Source organism: Cucumis sativus, chromosome 7 (assembly GCF_000004075.3).
Source record: "Cucumis sativus cultivar 9930 chromosome 7, Cucumber_9930_V3, whole genome shotgun sequence".
NCBI lineage: Eukaryota > Viridiplantae > Streptophyta > Magnoliopsida > Cucurbitales > Cucurbitaceae > Cucumis > Cucumis sativus.
Genome location: NC_026661.2, coordinates 18002 through 39322, shown reverse-complemented (window position 1 = coordinate 39322; position 21321 = coordinate 18002). Strand labels below are relative to the sequence as shown.

The following is a 21321-nucleotide window of genomic DNA, read 5'->3' as shown; positions in this document are numbered from 1 at the left end:
ACTATGAACCCTTGGAGATTGATGAGCATTTGAGCTATGTAGAACAACCTGTGGAGATTCTGGCTAGAGAGGTAAAGATGCTTCGTAATAGAAGCATTCCATTAGTAAAGGTTTTGTGGCGGAATCATCGAATTGAAGAGGCGACATGGGAGCGAGAGGAAGAATGAGGACTCGTTATCCAGAGTTATTTCAGGATTAAACTTTCGAGGACGAAAGTTTCTTAAGGAGGGAAGAATGTAATGCCCAAAAGGTAAATATATATATATATTTTTATATATATATATATATATTATTTTTATTTTAATATTAAAAAATTTCTTTATTTTTTTTTCTTCTTTTCTTCTTTTTCTTTTTCTTTTCTTTTCTCCCATCTTCTTGCGACCCGACCCCATCCATCTTCTCCGTTCTCCATCTCCGTTCGCGAAGCAGCCTTGCAGCAGCCGCGGCGTAACTGTCTGATCCAGATCTGCGTCGTAGCCCAGAAACCGCCGCCCTTATTTTCTTTCCGGTCGTTTTCTTTCTCCTTCGGATCGAACCGCCGCGCCCATCCACCTGTAACTGCCATTGCTCTTCCGCCTCTGCCCAGTTTTGTCGCGCAACACCTGTCTCCGTCGAAGCCAACCCAGCCGCCGTCTTTATCTCCGTTCGCGAGGTAAATCGCACGCCTTAGTCACGAACAGCCTCGCCGGTATTAGCATATTATTGACAGACATATGACTGTAGTAAAATAAGTTGACTGTTAGGATGTTGAAAGAAAGAACTTTGTGACTTGAAGTAACTGAAAGATGGGTTGAATGGAATGAGGGGATAAATTGTTAGATTGTATTGGGATGTTTACCTTGTAGGTGTCCCACGGGATCACCAATTTATTGTGCACCTTCGGAGCATTTGACTGATATGTGTTTCTGCAGAACACTAGACTAGATATGTATGTCCTTGGGGCGTTAGACTGATATGTACGTCCCTCGGGGCATTAGACTGAGATGTGTATCCTACGGATCACAAGACTGCGACTGTACAGGGTGTCCCAATAGAACTTTAACAATTTATTTTCCCCTGACGAAACCAGTAGAGGGTCTCTTACTGAGTATTTAAATACCCACCCTTCTTATATATGTTTAATTTTCAGGCAAAGGTAATAAAGGCGACAAACAGGCGAGGGCAGGAAGGAAGCGTGATGCATAGGAAACGTGTTTTTGCTTCCACTTATGGGTTCTTGTGAGGTTTAAAATGAATTGAAATTTAGTTTACAAACGTTTGTTGTAAATAGTATTATTTTATGTTTTCTTGAATGTTTAAAAATCAGGCCTGACTTGAAGATGTTTTTTTTTAAATTGCTTACGTTTTTTTTATATTAATCAAAGTCTTTTATTTGTAAAAATAATAACGACCTCGACTTACTTAGAAAAGTTGGGTCGTTACATATTAATAATAAAAATTGTCCTTAGTTTGCTTTTTATGATTTTATTAAAAAATTGTCCTTTTTTATTCTGCATTCTTTTTCATATATTTTATATAATTATAGTATATATTGAATAATATAATGTATATTTTATTAGTGAAATGTTCTTATATCAATTTATTTATTTATTTTATTTAAATATTCATATCTTACATAGTAAATAATACATTATGTTTGAAATAATATTAATTATACATGAAAGTTGTTTATGTTTACAAGAACATGAATGAGAAATAATTATGATGAGTATATGTAATATATGTCATTAAAAATTTGTTATTCTCTAGTAATGTAATAGGGGTGTTCAAAATGAAGTTGAAAACTGAATCGAATCACTAATCGAACCGAAATCGAATGCATATGGTTCGGTTCGATTCGATTTCTATTTCAAAAAAACCACATAAAATTCGGTTCGGTTCAGTTTAAGATGTTAAGAACCGATTCTCAAACCGAACTGAATTGCTTTATTTTAAAAACTAAATATATATATATATATATATATATATATGTGTGTGTTAATAATAAGACTTTTTTAGACTTCAAAGCGGGTATAGAGGCAAAAATCAATGAGAGGAACGAAAAGGAGAAGAATGACATAATCAAAACGTAAATGACAAGTTGTCTTGACGAAGTTTGCATGACTGTAGGACTTTTATTCATCTTAGGGGGATTTTAAAACTTCTATGTGTTGTTGGACTTTCAAATTTCAATGTTTGAAACATCTATGTCTGTAATTTGAAATTTCTATGTTTATAACTTTGTATAAGCCGTTCGGTTTTGATTTGATTTTATTTATGTATATGTGGTTCGGTTTCATTCGGTTTGGCATAGATGAGCGGTTCGGTTCGGTTTCAATGAAGATTTTTTTTATCATTTTGCGTTCGATGCGGTTTTAGCTTCAAACCGAACGCGAACACCACTAATATGTAATGTTGAGATCAACTGAATATGTTTGTAATGTAGGACTTTGATGAAAGAATTGAAGATTCAGGAAATTGTATGAAAAAAAATGGTTGAATGTTAAATTGACTTATGAATAGTGTATATGAAACAATACATTATATATTTTTATGAATGAAATGTTATGCAATCAATTTGTTAAACTGGTTTATTTATTTTATTTCAAATATTTATTTTATATGTAATAATAATAATAAGTTATGTTTGAAACAGCAGTATAAGGATATATCATAATATATATTGTTCATTTAAGGTTAGTAAGAATTTTATATTTTGTATTTGAAATATACTATGATATATTGAGTACATCAAAGATGACATCATTTATGTACTATTGAAAATATGAAGTAGTATATATATGTAACAAATCACATAAGATATATGTATCATGTACTAGTATATACGTCATTATTATATATACACACCTAATGAAAAAAGTAGAGTGTGTGGGACCCACGTATATAAATAATGAGAAAATAAAAAATGTTGGCCCAATGTAATATATATATAAAGTAAAAAATAAACTATGTAGGGTCCACTGCATGAAAATTGTGTAGGGGTACAAAACTTCACCTCAACTCACCTATTTTTGTCAATAGTTTTGCATTCACCTACTTTTGACATATGTTTCAAAATTTACATTATTTTTTAAAAAATTCTATACATAATAAATAATAACTCGTGATTGAAACAAGAGTGGTTATGTATGAATGAATAGTATATTAAATATAATAAATTGAAAAAAATTGTATGGTACCGTAGATGAAAATTTATGAAAAATATAGAAATAAAATAACTAAATTAAAAACTGAAATATGAATATTTCAAATAAAGTATAAATCAACATACTAAAAGTTTAATATAAGAAAGAAAAATTAGTTCAATAAGGAAGCTTGCATCTCTTTCGTTTATGACAACCACATTTAAAACTTCATTTTAGAATGAATTCTAATATTTTTTGTTGACCAACTGAACGTTTGACATTCAATGGGATGATGTCAACTTCAACTACTGTATTATTGAATATATGCATTAGTATGTATGTAACAAATCAAATAAAATACTAATCGAATATAGAAAAATATAAAGAAAATGATACAAAACGTGAGGAAAAAAACTGAACTATATATGTGTCACAAATACGTGTTATTATATTTATATAAATGTATATTGATAACATCAACCTGTCTATGTAGTGATATATATTGAAATTCAACTATAAAATTATGTAGAACTATATGTCACTAAATATTTATGTTGTAAATAAGGTGTATTTATATATTAAATCACATCATAACATATTATAATTTACGAGTATATTATAGTATATATTGTTCATTTAAAAAATATATGACAAATAGAAGGTATATAATTATACGAAGTGAGAATATGTATGTATGATATTCTCACTACATATTATATATACACTAAGAATGTGTTTTTACTGTTTTAGTAGTATTTACATATAAATATATATTTTAAATATTAATTATTAATAATATATAGTTTACTAATGTTGTTACAACATACTTAAGATATAAATGTTTATATGACTAACAACATAATATTACTATAAGATAAACAAAAAAATAAAGAACAGATTGAATTGAAAAATATTTTCGATTATTGTATGTCACTATATATGTCTGATTGTATATATCTCTAAGCAATATTGTAATGCCCCAAGAAGAGAGCGAAGAAAAAAGAGAAAAGAAGGAAAGGTATATATATTATTTTTTTTCTTTTTTTTCTTTTCTTTTTCTTTTTTTCTTTTCTCTTCTCTTCTCCTCCCGTGCGCCCTTCCCCTTCTCCCGTTCGCAGCGCAGCAACCGCCGCCGGTCATCTCCATCTTTTCTTCTCCTCTCCGCTCCTTCCAGACCCAGCCTCACCGTCGCGTCTCCCTACTGAAGCCGAACGCCCGATCTGCCGTCTCCATTTCCGTTCGCAAAGCAGGACCGCGCCGTTGCTCTTCCGCCGCTGCCCGGTCCAGATCTGCGTCGCAGCCCAGCAACCGCCGCCGCCGCCCCTATTTTTCTTTCCGGTCGTTTTCTTCTCTTCTCGGATCCACAACTGCCGTTGTAACCGTCGGCCGCCGCGTGACCTCTGCCCAGTTCCGCCGCGCAACACCTGTCTCCGTCGAAGCCAAGCCAGCCGCCATCCATTCCTTTCCTTTCTCCTCTGTTTTCAGCACTGTCGCGCGACCGCTAACCGACCCACATTTAGGATTTTTGCTGCGAGTTCGACATTCGTGCGTTGAGGTGTTGGGAGTATCGTTAGACTCCCTTACATTCACAATCAGTTTGTGAATTGTTGAGGGTTCAGTTCGCCAATATTTCGGTGAGTTGGAACTTACGTTGAGGAAAGTAAGTGAGATATGTATCGTGAAAGTAATTGAAGTTTTGTGTTGTTGTGCTTAGGATTGTTTCGAGGACGTTAGTTGATTAAGAAGCTTCCCCAACTTTGAGGTAAGGGACTTTCTACTGGACTCACCTAAAGTTTTTGAGTTGTGTTGGACTGTATGGATGATGATTAAGATGTACATGTTTGGTTGCAGACTAAATGTTTAGTGTATGTTGTATTTGACTGGAAACATATATATATACATTGATGTGTGAATTGATGTGGATTGCCGAAAGTATACATGTGAATGACTGAAATTATGCTTATGTGTACATGATGATATTAATAGATTGTGTTGTATAAAGATTTGGATGTAAACTAGTGAATTTATTTCGGTTGGATGTGGATTATACTGAACTGTGGTTTGTGCTGGTGAACTGAGGGGTGTATTGACTGTATAGTTGATTGACTGACATATTAGTATATTATTGACAGACATATGACTAAAGTGAGATAAGTTGACTGTTAGGACGTTGAGAGAAAGAACTTTATGTTTTGAAGTAACTGAAAGATGGATTGAATGGAATGAGGGGATAAATTGTTAGATTGTATTGGGATGTTTACCTTGTAGGTGTCCCACGGATCACCAATTTATTTTGCACCTTCAGGAGCATTTGACTGATATGTGTTTCTGCAGAACACTAGACTGATATGTACGTCCCTCGGGCGTTAGACTGATATGCACGTCCCTCGGGCGTTAGACTGATATGTACGTCCTTCGGGGCGTTAGACTGAAATGTGTATCCTACGGGATCACAAGACTGCGACTGTACAGGGTGTCCCAATAGAACTTTAACAATTTTTTTCCCCTGACGAGACCAGTAGAGGGTCTCTTACTGAGTATTGTTATACTCACCCTTCTTATGTTTAATTTTCAGGCAAAGGAAATAAAGGTGGCAAACCGGCGAGGGCAGGAAGGAAGCGTGATTGCCATAGGAAATGTGTCATTTTGCTTCCGCTTATGGTTTCTTTGAGGTTTAAGATGTACTAAAACTTAGTTTTACAAACTTTTATTTGTAAATAGTGTTATTTTAAGTTTTCTTGAATATTTGAAAATCAGGCCTGACATAAATTGTTTTTAAATTGACTTACGTTTCATTTTGTATCAACCAAAGTCTTTTGTTAAAAATTAACGACCTCGACTTACCAGAAAAGTTGGGTCGTTACAAATATTACATAATGAGGTAGTATATATGTAACAAATCACATAATATATATGTATTATGGAGAAGTATAAATGTAATTGTTGAGCAAAAACTTCAACCAATGAAATTACACCACGTCGTCGCACCAAGTTGTGATGATTATAATTTGATTGATTTGGGTAGTCAAGTTTTCCAACCCAATTCAAGCCCCTGATAAAAAATCAGGCCAAACATAGGGGCCTAAGCCCACTAAGAAAATGGGCCCAAGCCCAAGTCCAAGCTCAACAACTCAACAAGCAAATGGGTCCAAGCCCACATAAAGTCAACAAATTTTCTCTATAAGTAGAGACCTTTGTCATTCATTCGAGAGATCTTTTGTTTAAGGAAGAAATGAAGCTCTGAAGTACTGAAGCTTTGAAGAATTGAAGATTCAAACTTCTATAGAGCTCTCAAGACGTGCAAGTTATTATCAACTTTGAGATCATCGTCTTCTGAAATATTGAAGACTTGGAAGATCAAAATTTCCTTGAATTCCAGAAGACTGAAGCTGAAATAGACCGAACCATTTAAATTCGGTTTGGACTATTTGAGACAGCAACAAACTGTGTTTTTGTTTTGTACATAAATGGTGTGGTTTGATTCGGTTTTAACAAGCGGTTCAATTTATACCGTTTAGACATGATCTTATATAATGTGAAATTATTTTTTTTTCTTTGAATTTTTATCTAAGTGTACTCAAATTGTATACCATGTTACAAAATTGCAATAAATTTTTTAAAATTTTCAAAAATATCATAAATTGACTAATTTTTATACAAATATAGAGTAAAAATGACCAATTTACTCTTTTTATTATTAATAATATATTAAAAATAAAAAGAAAAGTGAACCACGTTTAAGATTTTCATTTATTAAATATTCTATGAAAATATGGATTAAATTTTATTAAAGTAATATTAATAATAAAAATTGTCCTTAGTTTGCTTTTATGATTTTATTAAAAAATTGTCCTTTTTTATTTTGCATTCTTTTTCATATATTTTATATAATTATAGTATATATTGAATAATATAATGTATATTTTATTAGTGAAATGTTCTTATATCAATTTATTTATTTATTTTATTTAAATATTCATATCTTACGTAGTAAATAATACATTATGTTTGAAATAATATTAATTATATATGAAAGTTGTTTATGTTTACAAGAACATGAATGAGAAATAATTATGATGAGTATATGTAATATATGTCATTAAAATATTTGTTATTCTCTAGTATATGTAATAGGGGTGTTCAAAATGAAGTTGAAAACTGAATCGAATCACTAATCGAACCGAAATCGAATGCATATGGTTCGGTTCGATTCGATTTCTATTTCAAAAAAACCACATAAAATTCGGTTCGGTTCAGTTTAAGATGTTAAGAACCGATTCTCAAACCGAACTGAATTGCTTTATTTTAAAAACTAAATATATATATATATATATATATATATATATATATGTGTTAATAATAAGACTTTTTTAGACTTCAAAGCGGGTATAGAGGCAAAAATCAATGAGAGGAACGAAAAGGAGAAGAATGACATAATCAAAACGTAAATGACAAGTTGTCTTGACGAAGTTTGCATGACTGTAGGACTTTTATTCATCTTAGGTGGATTTTAAAACTTCTATGTGTTGTTGGACTTTCAAATTTCAATGTTTGAAACATCTATGTCTGTAACTTTGTATAAGCCGTTCGGTTTTGATTTGATTTTATTTATGTATATGTGGTTCGATTTTCTTTGGCATAGATGAGCGGTTCGGTTCGGTTTCAATGAAGATTTTTTTTATCATTTTGCGGTTCGATGCGGTTTTAGCTTCAAACCGAACCGCGAACACCACTAATATGTAATGTTGAGACAACTGAATATGTTTGTAATGTAGGGACTTTGATGAAAGAATTGAAGATTCAGGAAATTGTATGAAAAAAAATGGTTGAATGTTAAATTGACTTATGAATAGTGTATATGAAACAATACATTATATATTTTATGAATGAAATGTTATGCAATCAATTTGTTAAACTGGTTTATTTATTTTATTTCAAATATTTATTTTATATGTAATAAATAATAAGTTATGTTTGAAACAGCAGTATAAGGATATATCATAATATATATTGTTCATTTAAGGTTAGTAAGAATTTTATATTTTGTATTTGAAATATATATATGATATATTGAGTACATCAAAGATGACATCATTTATGTACTATTGAAAATATGAAGTAGTATATATATGTAACAAATCACATAAGATATATGTATCATGTACTAGTATATACGTCATTATTTATATATACACACCTAATGAAAAAAAGTAGAGTGTGTGGGACCCACGTATATAAATAATGAGAAAATAAAAAATGTTGGCCCAATGTAATATATATATATAAATAAAAAATAAACTATGTAGGGTCCACTGCATGAAAATTGTGTAGGGGTACAAAACTTCACCTCAACTCATCTATTTTTGTCAATAGTTTTGCATTCACCTACTTTTGACATATGTTTCAAACTTTACATTATTTTTTAAAAAAAGTTCTATACATAATAAATAATAACTCGTGATTGAAACAAGAGTGGTTATGTATGAAGGATAGTATATTAAATATAATAAATTGAAAAACTTTGATTGGTACCGTAGATGAAAATTTATGAAAAAATATAGAAATAAAATAACTAAATTAAAACTGAAATATGAATATTTCAAATAAAAGTATAAATCAACATACTAAAAGTTTAATAATAAGAAAGAAAAATTAGTTCAATAAGGAAAGCTTGCATCTCTTTCGTTTATGACAACCACATTTAAAACTTCATTTTAGAATGAATTCTAATATTTTTTTGTTGACCAACTGAACGTTTGACATTCAATGGGATGATGTCAACTTCAACTACTGTATTATTGAATATATGCATTAGTATGTATGTAACAAATCAAATAAAATACTAATCGAATATAGAAAAATATAAAGAAAATGATACAAAACGTGAAGAAAAAAACTGAACTATATATGTGTCACAAAATACGTGTTATTATATTTATATAAATGTATATATTGATAACATCACCTGTCTATGTAGTGATATATATTGAAATTCAACTATAAATTATGTAGAACTATATGTCACTAAATATTTATGTTGTAAATAAGGTGTATCTATATATTAAATCACATCATAAACATATTATAATTTACGAGTATATTATAGTATATATTGTTCATTTAAAAATATATGACAAATAGAAGGTATATAATTATACGAAGTGAGAATATGTATGTATGATATTCTCACTGCATATTATATATACACTAAGAATGTGTATTTTACTGTTTTAGTAGTATTTACTATATAAATATATATTTTAAATATTAATTATTAGAATATATAGTTTACTACATGTTGTTACAACATACTTAAGATATAAATGTTTATATGACTAACAACATAATATTACTATAAGATAAACAAAAAAATAAAGAACAGATTGAATTGAAAAATATTTTCGATTATTGTATGTCACTATATATGTCTGATTGTATATATCTCTAAGCAATATTAGATAATGAGGTAGTGTAACGACCCAACTTTTCTAAGTAAGTCGAGATCGTAAATTTTAACAAATAAAGACTTTGATTAATATAAAACAAAACGTAAACAATTAAAAAAAACATTTCAAGTCAGGCCTGATTTTTAAACATTCAAGAAAACATAAAATAATACTATTTACAACAAACGTTTGTAAACTAAATTTCAATTCATTTTAAACCTCACAAGAACCTAAGCGGAAAAAAACACGTTTCCTATGGCATCACGTTCCTTCCTGCCCCTCGCCTGTTTGCCGCCTTTATTACCTTTGCCTGAAAATTAAACATAAGAGGGTGAGTATTTAAATACTCAGTAAGAGACCCTCTACTGGTCTCGTCAGGGGAAAATAAATTGTTAAAGTTCTATTGGGACACCTTGTACAGTCGCAGTCTTGTGATCCCGTAGGATACACATCTCAGTCTAACGCCCCGAGGACGTACATATCAGTCTAACACCCCGAGGGACGTACATACAGTCTAGTGTTCTGCAGAAACACATATCAGTCTAATGCTCCCGAAGGTGCACAATAAATTGGTGATCCCGTGGGACACCTACAAGGTAAACATCCAATACAATCTAACAATTTTCCCCTCATTCCATTCAACCCATCTTTCAGTTACTTCAAGTCACAAAGTTCTTTCTTTCAACATCCTAACAGTCAACTTATTTTACTACAGTCATATGTCTGTCAATAATATGCTAATACATCAGTCAATCCACTATACAGTCAATGCACCCCTCAGTTCACCAGCACACAGTCATACTTTAGCGTAATCATACACCCAATCTAAACGAGAATCTCATACAAACACAATCTACAATCTCCGTCCTGTCCACATACACACATTTATATATAGATTCCATGACAATCACGACATACATTCGACGTCAAGTCTACTTCAATTCATATACATTCATATATATTTTCAGTCAACCCACAGTATACATTCAACACACATACAGCTCACAATCACAGTTCACAATCACAATTGAGTCCAGTAGAAAATCCCTTACCTGGATCTTTATGTAAAATTCCTTAGTCGAACTAACTTCAACAAACAAACCCCAAGAGTAAAGAATCGAACTCCAACAAAGCTTAAGGCGTAACTCAAGGACACTAACTCCAAATCACCGATGTCGCCTTCAAGAACAAAGATCAATTCAACCAATTAAACAACATCACATCTTAATGTATTTACAAATGTAAGACCTTTTTACCGAACAATCTCATCCTTACCAATATCTTGTAACAAGACTTTGACCATCGACGTTAAATAGAAGTTGCCGCAGGATCTACACAAAAGACATCGTGCAAAACACTTCTGCACGTGAACAGGTCCGCGATTCGTAAATGGGACAGCGGTATCGACGAAGGCAGAACGGTTCGGACGTTCAACATCAGTTAGCGCGGACGAGAGTAGCCCGACAACGTAGCCGAACTCGTGCGATGCGGCGTGACCTGCGTCGGCGAGGCTGTTCGTCTGAGGCGTGAGCGCGTGCGACTTGCCTCGCGGACGGAGATAGAGACGGCGGTTGGGTTCGGCTTCCACGGAGACAGAATCGACGATGGAGACGGCAGATCGGCGCGCGGGCTGCAGCTGGGCTGCGGCGGGAAGAAAACGAAAGGGAAAGGATCGTGGGAGTCGCGGCGCACGGCGGAGAGAAGGAAATAGGGGCGGCGGTTGCTGGGCTGCGACGCAGATCTGGACTGGGCACGAACGGAAGGAGAAGAGGAACGGAGATGGCCGGCGGCGGTTGCGCGCGAACGGAGAGAAGGGGAAGGTGGGTCGCACGACGCACGACGGAGGAGAAGAGAAATAGGGAAAGAAAAGAAAAAGGAAAAGAAAAACAAAATATATATATTTCTTTTTCTTTTCTTTTTATTTAAATTAATTACAAAATATATATATATATATATATATATATATATATATATATATATATATATAATATATATACCTTTGGGGCATTACACGTAGTATATATGTAACAAATCACAATATATATGTATTATGGAGTAGTATAAATGTAATTATTGAGCAAGAAATTTCAACCAATGAAATTACACCACGTCGTCGCACCCAAGTTGTGATGATTATAATTTGATTGGATTTGGGTAGTCAAGTTTTCCAACCCAATTCAAGCCCCTGATAAAAAATCAGGCCAAACAAAGGGGCCTAAGCCCACTAAAAAAATGGCCCAAGCCCAAGTCCAAGCTCAACAACTCAACAAGCAAATGGGTCCAAGCCCACATAAAGTCCACAATTTTCTCTATAAGTAGAGACCTTTGTCATTCATTCGAGAGATCTTTTGTTGAAGGAAGAAATGAAGCTCTGAAGTACTGAAGCTTTGAAGAATTGAAGATTCAAACTTCTATAGAGCTCTCAAGACGTGCAAGTTCTTATCAACTTCGAGATCATCGTCTTCTGAAATATTGAAGACTTGGAAGATCAAAATTTCCTTGAATTCCAGAAGACTGAAGCTGAAATAGACCGAACCATTTAAATTCGTTTGGACTATTTGAGACAGCAACAAACTGTGTTTTTTGTTTTGTACATAAATGGTGTGGTTTGATTCGGTTTTAACAAGCGGTTCAATTTATACCGTTTAGACTTGATCTTATATAATGTGAAATTATTTTTTTTCTTTGAATTTTTATCTAAGTGTACTCAAATTGTATACCATGTTACAAAATTGCAATAAATTTTTTAAAATTTTCAAAAATATCATAAATTGACTAATATTTTATACAAATATAGAGTAAAAATGACCAATTTACTCTTTTTATTATTAATAATATATTAAAAATAAAAAGAAAAGTGAACCACGTTTAAGATTTTCATTTATTAAATATTCTATGAAAATATGGATTAAATTCTATTAAAGTAATATTAATAATAAAAATTGTCCTTAGTTTGCTTTTTATGATTTTATTAAAAAATTGTCCTTTTTTATTTTGCATTCTTTTCATATATTTTATATAATTATAGTATATATTGAATAATATAATGTATATTTTATTAGTGAAATGTTCTTATATCAATTTATTTATTTATTTTATTTAAATATTCATATCTTACGTAGTAAATAATACATTATGTTTGAAATAATATTAATTATATATGAAAGTTGTTTATGTTTACAAGAACATGAATGAGAAATAATTATGATGAGTATATGTAATATATGTCATTAAAATATTTGTTATTCTCTAGTATATGTAATAGGGGTGTTCAAAATGAAGTTGAAAACTGAATCGAATCACTAATCGAACCGAAATCGAATGCATATGGTTCGGTTCGATTCGATTTCTATTTCAAAAAAACCACATAAAATTTGGTTCGGTTCAGTTTAAGATGTTAAGAACCGATTCTAAAACCGAACTGAATTGCTTTATTTTAAAAACTAAATATATATGTTAATAATAAGACTTTTTTAGACTTCAAACGGGTATAGAGGCAAAAATCAATGAGAGGAACAAAAAGGAGAAGAATGACATAATCAAAACGTAAATGACAAGTTGTCTTGACGAAGTTTGTATGACTGTAGGACTTTTATTCATCTTAGGTGGATTTTAAAATTCTATGTGTTGTTGGACTTTCAAATTTCAATGTTTGAAACATCTATGTCTGTAATTTTGAAATTTCTATGTTTATAACTTTGTATAAGCCGTTCGGTTTTTTTGATTTGATTTTATTTATGTATATGTGTTCGGTTTTCATTCGGTTTGGCATAGATGAGCGGTTCGGTTCGGTTTCAATGAAGATTTTTTTTATCATTTTGCGGTTCGATGCGGTTTTAGCTTTAAACCGAATCGCGAACACCACTAATATGTAATGTTGAGATCAACTGAATATGTTTGTAATGTAGGGACTTTGATGAAAGAATTGAAGATTCAGGAAATTTACGAAAAAAATGGTTGAATGTTAAATTGACTTATGAATAGTGTATATGAAACAATACATTATATATTTTTGAATGAAGTGTTATGCAATCAATTTGTTAAACTGGTTTATTTATTTTATTTCAAATATTTATTTTATATGTAATAAATAATAAGTTATGTTTGAAACAGCAGTATAAGGATATATCATAATATATATTGTTCATTTAAGGTTAGTAAGAATTTTATATTTTGTATTTGAAATATACTATGATATATTGAGTACATCAAAGATGACATCATTTATGTACTATTGAAAATATGAAGTAGTATATATATGTACAAATCACATAAGATATATGTATCATGTACTAGTATATACGTCATTATTTATATATACACACCTAATGAAAAAAAGAAGAGTGTGTGGGACCCACGTATATAAATAATGAGAAAATAAAAAATGTTGGCCCAATGTAATATATATATAAAGTAAAAAATAAACTATGTAGGGTCCACTGCATGAAAATTGTGTAGGGGTACAAAACTTCACCTCAACTCACCTATTTTTGTCAATAGTTTTGCATTCACCTACTTTTGACATATGTTTCAAAATTTACATTATTTTTTAAAAAAAGTTCTATACATAATAAATAATAACTCGTGATTGAAACAAGAGTGGTTATGTATGAAGGATAGTATATTAAATATAATAAATTGAAAAACTTTGATTGGTACCGTAGATGAAAATTTATGAAAAAATATAGAAATAAAATAACTAAATTAAAAACTGAAATATGAATATTTCAAATAAAAGTATAAATCAACATACTAAAAGTTTAATAATAAGAAAGAAAAATTAGTTCAATAAGGAAAGCTTGCATCTCTTTCGTTTATGACAACCACATTTAAAACTTCATTTTAGAATGAATTCTAATATTTTTTTGTTGACCAACTGAACGTTTTACATTCAATGGGATGATGTCAACTTCAATTACTGTATCATTGAATATATGCATTAGTATGTATGTAACAAATCAAATAAAATACTAATCGAATATAGAAAAATATAAAGAAAATGATACAAAACGTGAAGGAAAAAAACTGAACTATATATGTGTCACAAAATACGTGTTATTATATTTATATAAATGTATATATTGATAACATCACCTGTCTATGTAGTGATATTGTAAAGTCCAAAGGTAAAAATATATATATATACATTTTTTTTAATTTTTATATATATATATATATTTTTTCTTTTATTTTCTTTTTCTTTTTTTTCTCTCTTCTCCTTCCTCCCCGTGCGTTCTCCTTCCCGTTCGCAGCAACCGCCGCCCCATCTATTCTCTTTTCGTTCGTGCGCAGCCGCAGTCCAACCGCCGCCCCTTCTTTTCTTTTCTTCCTCTTTCGTTCGACGTCGACGGTCAGGCCAAGCCAAACCGCAGCTGCAACCGTCGGCCGCCGTCTTTGTTGCGAAGCAAGGCCGCTGCGTGACCTTCCGCCCACCGCCGTGTGACCCTCTGTCCAGTTCTGCACCGCTAGATCGAGCCGTCCACCGGTTTCGTCTATTTCTGTCTCCGTTCACCGAAGCCGAACCCAACCGCCACCCTTTCTTTTCTTCTTCGATCCAAAAACTGCCGCTGCAACGCGTCAGCCGCTGCGTGACCTCTGCCCAGCACCGCCGCGCAGCCTCTGTCTCTGCGCCGTTACCCAGATCTGCGTCGCCGTGCCCCGTCCTAATCGTCTCTGTCTCTGTCGAAGTTTTGTTGGTAAGATTGAAGTCATGAAATTGTAGTCGTTTCCAAAACAATTTAAGTATGGGTTGTTATGTTTTCAAGGTGTTCAAACGTTACGGATGGGTTAATTGACTAATTTGATAAATTATTCTTGAAGGTGTGAAAGGTAACTTTGGATCACTTAAATTCACAACCAATTTGTGAATTGTTGAGGGTTCAGTTCGCCAATATATCGGTGAGTTGGAACTTACGTTGAGGAAAGTAAGTGAGATATGTATCGTGAAAGTAATTGAATTTTGTGTTGTTGTGCTTAGGATTGTTTCGAGGACGTTAGTTGATTAAGGAGCTTCCCCAACTTTGAGGTAAGGGACTTTCTACTGGACTCACCTAAAGTTTTTGAGTTGTGTTGGACTGTATGGATGATGATTAAGATGTACATGTTTGGTTGCAGACTAAATGTTTAGTGTATGTTGTATTTGACTGGAAACATATATATATATACATTGATGTGTGAATTGATGTGGATTGCCGAAAGTATACATGTGAATGACTGAAATTATGCTTATGTGTACATGATGATATTAATAGATTGTGCTGTATAAAGATTTGGATGTGAACTAGTGAATTTGTTTCGGTTGGATGTGGATTATACTGAACTGTGGTTTGTGCTGGTGAACTGAGGGGTGTATTGACTGTATAGTTTGATTGACTGACGTATTAGTATATTATTGACAGACATATGACTAAAGTGAGATAAGTTGACTGTTAGGACGTCGAGAGAAAGAACTTTATGTTTTGAAGTAACTGAAAGATGGATTGAATGGAATGAGGGGATAAATTGTTAGATTGTATTGGGATGTTTACCTTGTAGGTGTCCCACGGGATCACCAATTTATTTTGCACCTTCGGGAGCATTTGACTGATATGTGTTTCTGCAGAACACTAGACTGATATGTACGTCCCTCGGGGCGTTAGACTGATATGTACGTCCCTCGGGGCGTTAGACTGATATGTACGTTCCTCGGGGCGTTAGACTGAGATGTGTATCCTACGGGATCACAAGACTGCGACTGTACAGGGTGTCCCAATAGAACTTTAACAATTTATTTTCCCCTGACGAGACCAGTAGAGGGTCTCTTACTGAGTATTGTTATACTCACCCTTCTTATGTTTAATTTTCAGGCAAAGGAAATAAAGGTGGCAAACCGGCGAGGGGCAGGAAGGAAGCGTGATTGCATAGGAAATGTGTCATTTTGCTTCCGCTTATGGTTTCTTTTGAGGTTTAAGATGTACTAAAACTTAGTTTACAAACTTTTATTTTAAATAGTGTTATTTTTAAGTTTTCTTGAATATTTGAAAATCAGGCCTGACATAAATTGTTTTTAAATTGACTTACGTTTCATTTTGTATCAACCAAAGTCTTTTGTTAAAAATTAATGACCTCGACTTACCTAGAAAAGTTGGGTCGTTACAGTTGGTATCAGAGCCTAAGTTTTAGGTTCTGTAGACTGACTTACGATGTAAGTCTATGTTTTTGTGTTCCTATGGCTAACGCGACCCTTCGTCTCTCGTCAGGTATGCTTGATGCTTATATGTATGGTTTATTTGCATGACCTTGCCTAAATTAAACTAGATTGCATGACGATAAAGACTTGCTTATGTTTATGATTAAGATTTTGTTAAAGAGTGTTGTTGTGGATAATAGGAATTATGCCGCCAAGGGAAGAAGTACGTAGAGGAGGTCGTAGGTAGAGGAGCAGGAGGCCGAGGTAGAGAGCAGGAGGCCGAGGTAGAGGAGCAGGTCGTAATCAGCCTACTGAGGGTCAAGCTGAACAGCAATTCCTGCTGCACCCGTGACTCACGTTGAGTTTGATGCACTGTCTGCTCACATGGAGCAGAGGTTTACAGAACTTATGACAGTATAGCTCAAAACCAGCAGGCACCTGCGGTTCCACCTGCACCTGTAGTTCCCCCTGCACCAGCAGCCCCTCCTGCACAAGAATTACCTAACCAACTTTCTGCTGAGGCGAAACATTTGAGGGACTTTCGGAAGTATGACCCTCAGACGTTTGATGGGTCACTGGAGGATCCTACTAAAGCTGAAATGTGGTTGTCCTCTGTGGAAACCATATTTAATTACATGAGATGTCCCGAGGAGCACAGAGTTCAGTGTGCTGCTTTTCTACTGAGGGACAGAGGCATTATCTGGTGGAGGACTACAATGCGCATGCTAGGTGGAGATGTGAGGCAGATTACCTGGGATCAGTTTAAGAACTGCTTCTATACCAAGTTTTTCTCGGCTAACCTTAGAGACGCCAAAAGCCAGGAATTCTTGGAGTTGAAGCAAGGATATATGACAGTCGAGGAGTACGACCAGGAGTTTGATATGCTGTCACGTTTTGCCCCTGAGCTTGTTAGTAATGAGCAGGCTAGAGCTGATAGGTTCGTCAAGGGATTGAGAGATGAAATTAGGGGCTTTGTGCGAGCACTAAAGCCCACTACCCAAGCTGAAGCACTGCGTCTGGCAGTGGATATGAGCATTGGGAAGGATGAAGACAGCCAAGGAGCTTGATAAGGGATCGTCGTCGGGTCAAAAGAGAAAAGTAGAGCAGAGAACTGTAGGAGTTCCTCAGAGGAACTTGAGACCAGGCGATCCTTTTCGCAGTTTCCAGCAGAGTTCTGGCGGTGCAGGAGACACTACTCGAGAGAGGCCAGTATGTAATACGTGTGGGAAACGCCACCTGGGTCGTTGTTTGATGGGAACGAGAGTCTGTTATAAGTGCAAGCAAGAGGGACACATGGCTGATAGGTGTCCCTTGAGATCTACTGGGCTGGATCGAGCAGTCAGGGAGAGAGACCTCCACAGCGGGGTACAATCTTTGCCACTAATAGATCAGAGGCAGAGAAGGCCGGCACAGTAGTGACAGGTACATTACCAGTGTTAGGGCATTTTGCCTTGACCTTGTTTGACTCGGGATCTTCTCATTCATTTATTTCATCGCTTTTTGTGACGCATGCATGCTTAGAGGTGGAACCCTTAGACTATGTTTTGTCAGTGTCTACACCGTCTGGAGAAATTATGTTGTCTAAGGAAAAGATTAAAGCATGTGAAATTGAGATAGCTGGTCGTGTGCTGGACGTAACCTTGTTGGTATTAGATATGCGTGACTTTGATGTAATTTTAGGTATGGATTGGCTAGCTACTAATCATGCTAGTATTGATTGTTCTCGTAAGGAAGTTGTGTTCAGTCCCCCTACTGCATCTAGCTTTAAATTCAAGGGGGTAGGAACAGTAGTACTGCCTAAAGTAATCTCAGCTATGAAAGCTAGTAAACTACTCAACCAGGTACTTGGAGTATTTTGGCAAGTGTGGTGGATACTAGGGAAGGTGAGACTTCTTTAACTTCAGAACCTGTGGTAAGAGAATGTTGGATCGGTATGGCAACCCTAGAGGGGGTGAATAGGGTTTAAATAAACTTTTTGACAAATAAAAAGTAAAATCAACTAATTAGATATTTTCTAAAATTTAAATAAAGAACTTTGTAAACTTTGTTAAATAACAAGATTGATAAAAAGATATGAATGGAAGTATGCAATCAAACTCAACCAATAATAATATGTAACTAAAATTAAATTAAAAAATAATTAGAAAAGAGTTAGAGAAGAAGACACCGTAATTTTATAGTGGTTCGGTTAAACTCAACCTACATCCACTTTCCCAAGCACCCCTTGGGATTTTGATTAAAAATCTTCTTTGGACTCTTTCCACGGATTTGAGCCGAACCGATTCTTGCTCCTTTTTCGGGTTCAAGAGCAAACCCGATCCTTTCCACGGGTTAGGATCAACCGTTACAATATGATGAAATTTTTAAATCACACAAAAGAAAACTCTATAAAAGAGTGAGTATACAATTTGAAGCTCACAAATTTAATCCTCACAATACAATAAGAAGCTCTCAAGAATAAGATGAAAAGAATAAAAATTGGAAGCTTTAGAGAGAATAACAATGTTGGCTTTTTGCTTGAGGATTGTAAAGATGTTGTGATCTTGTGTAAATGTGAAGTATTTAAAAAGAGAGGAAAGATAAATTCAAAATCATTTGGGTCATTAGATATAAGTAAAAGAAAAATGAATGGTTGAGATTTAAACTTAATTAGCCGTTAGACACAATACAAATAATAATATAATAATATGTCTTTTCAAAATATTTGTTTAAAATGAAATCAATTAAGCAACTTCACCCTCTTTTAAAAAAACTAGCCGTTAGACACAAGAAAAAATAATAATATTAAAATCATTTTTCTTTTAAATTCATTTTCTTTATAAAAGCCAATAAAACATAACAAAAAGCCACATTTGTTACTCCTTCATTGCTCCAAGTGACTTTCTCTAATTGGTTCAAATTGAATGCTTGGTCGCCACGTCACCATCTCGGGTATTTTTCCGTTAACCTTCTTTTAGCAATATTTTCTTCATTTGAACTTCGATTTGGGTGATTGAAGAGGCGTTAGAATCATTTTTCCAAGCTCTACGATATGGTCTATTCAAATTAATAAAATTGTCAATAAAAAAAGTCAGATTTGTTATCATCAAAACATAAATTAATTGAATAATTAAAAATAAATTAATTTGAGATTAAGGGCCAAAAAGCCAACAATCTCCCCCTTTTTGATGATGACAAATCATTTGAAGAAAAATAACTTGAAACACACATGATCAACAAGTAATTCTATTATCAAGATGTATAACCATAAAGCTCATGTATATATTTCACCACAAAGAACATACTTGAAAACAATTGATAAGAGAACCTTTTTGTCCTTAATTAATTTTTTTCTCTAAAAAAATATGCATTATTCAATAGAAACAATTATGCAACAAATTGATAAAAACATATTTTTCTTATACTTCTCCCCCTTTGGAATCATCAAAAACAATACCAATGAAGTTAGCTCCCAAAAAAACATGAACACATACAAAATGTCTAATTCTCCCCCTATCAATATGCATTACGGTAACAATATCAAGTAAGATATAAAATCAAGATGCCACAACGAATAATTCCAAGCTCAAGCCTATTTTTACAAAAGCTTTCTTCACTCAAAGGTTTGGTAAATATATCCGCTAATTGATTATTGGAACTTACAAACTCAAGAGTAATATGACCATTTTGTACATGCTCTCTAATAAAGTGATGCCTAATATCTATATGCTTAGTTCTAGAATGATGAATAGGATTCTTAGTCAAATTTATGGCACTAGTATTATCACAAAATATAGGCACATTATCAAATTTTAATCCAAAATCACAAAGAGTTTGTTTCATCCAAAGAATTTGTGCACAACAACTAGCAACCGCAATATATTCCGCTTCGGTAGTGGATAAGGCAACCGAATTTTGCTTTTTACTAAACCAAGATACTAAGGAACTACCAAGAAATTGACAAGTCCCACTAGTACTTTTACGGTCAAGTAAACTACCGGCAAAGTCCGCATCGGAATATCCTACCAAATTAAACTCAACATTTCTAGGATACCATAATCCAACATCAATAGTTCCAAGCAAATATTTAAGTATCCTTTTAACAGCATGGAAATGTGATTCTTTAGGACAAGATTGAAATCTAGCACAAAGACATACACTAAACATGATATCGGGTCTACTAGCGGTCAAATAAAGTAAAGATCCAATCATACCTCGATAAGTCTTTATATCCACACACTTACCTTTTTCATCTTTGTCAAGCTTAGTGGTAGTGCTCATAGGAGTTTTTGCAACTTTACCTTCATTTAATTTGAATTTCTTGAGCAAATCCCTTGTGTATTTTTCTTGACTTATGAAGATGCCATCCTTGAGTTGTTTGATTTGAAGACCAAGGAAGAAACTAAGTTCTCCCATCATACTCATCTCAAACTCATTATGCATACACTTGGAAAATTCTTCACACAAAGATGAATTAGTAGAACCAAATATAATATCATCCACATAAATTTGTACTATAAGCATGTCATTATTTTTAACTTTAATAAATAGAGTATTATCAATTTTTCCCATCTTAAAGTCATTCTCAAGTAAAAACTTGCTA

The 21321-nt window shown here is 33.3% G+C and overlaps 1 protein-coding gene and 3 long non-coding RNA genes across 4 annotated transcripts; 3 read left to right on the top strand and 1 right to left on the bottom strand.

Annotated features, from left to right (window-relative positions):
- Positions 1-4489: 4489 nt before the first annotated feature.
- Positions 4490-5022, top strand: LOC116405095. Its single transcript, XR_004218177.1, has 2 exons — positions 4490-4759; positions 4840-5022. It is a non-coding gene; the product is annotated as an uncharacterized LOC116405095 (long non-coding RNA).
- A 4815-nt stretch (positions 5023-9837) lies between these two features.
- Positions 9838-10938, bottom strand: LOC116405093. Its single transcript, XR_004218175.1, has 3 exons — positions 10847-10938; positions 10624-10750; positions 9838-9881 (listed from the first exon to the last, which is right to left on the bottom strand). It is a non-coding gene; the product is annotated as an uncharacterized LOC116405093 (long non-coding RNA).
- A 4249-nt stretch (positions 10939-15187) lies between these two features.
- LOC116405094 lies at positions 15188-15907 on the top strand. The gene is made up of 3 exons (XR_004218176.1): positions 15188-15267; positions 15392-15469; positions 15549-15907. It is a non-coding gene; the product is annotated as an uncharacterized LOC116405094 (long non-coding RNA).
- A 1431-nt stretch (positions 15908-17338) lies between these two features.
- On the top strand, positions 17339-18637 carry LOC116405099. Its single transcript, XM_031888763.1, has 3 exons — positions 17339-17676; positions 17783-17948; positions 18044-18637. The coding sequence occupies exons 1-3, from the start codon at positions 17339-17341 to the stop codon at positions 18635-18637; spliced, it is 1098 nt and encodes a 365-aa protein (XP_031744623.1).
- Positions 18638-21321: the final 2684 nt, after the last annotated feature.

Bases quoted from the DNA above. Each gene is read 5' to 3' on its own strand.
- LOC116405099 (XM_031888763.1), top strand. From the start codon at position 17,339: ATGTGGTTGTCCTCTGTGGAAACCATATTTAATTACATGAGATGTCCC. The intron at 17,677-17,782 runs GTTCGTCAAGGG...AGCATTGGGAAG, and splicing joins GAGCAGGCTAGAGCTGATAG to GATGAAGACAGCCAAGGAGC. The intron at 17,949-18,043 runs GTATGTAATACG...CATGGCTGATAG, and splicing joins ACACTACTCGAGAGAGGCCA to GTGTCCCTTGAGATCTACTG.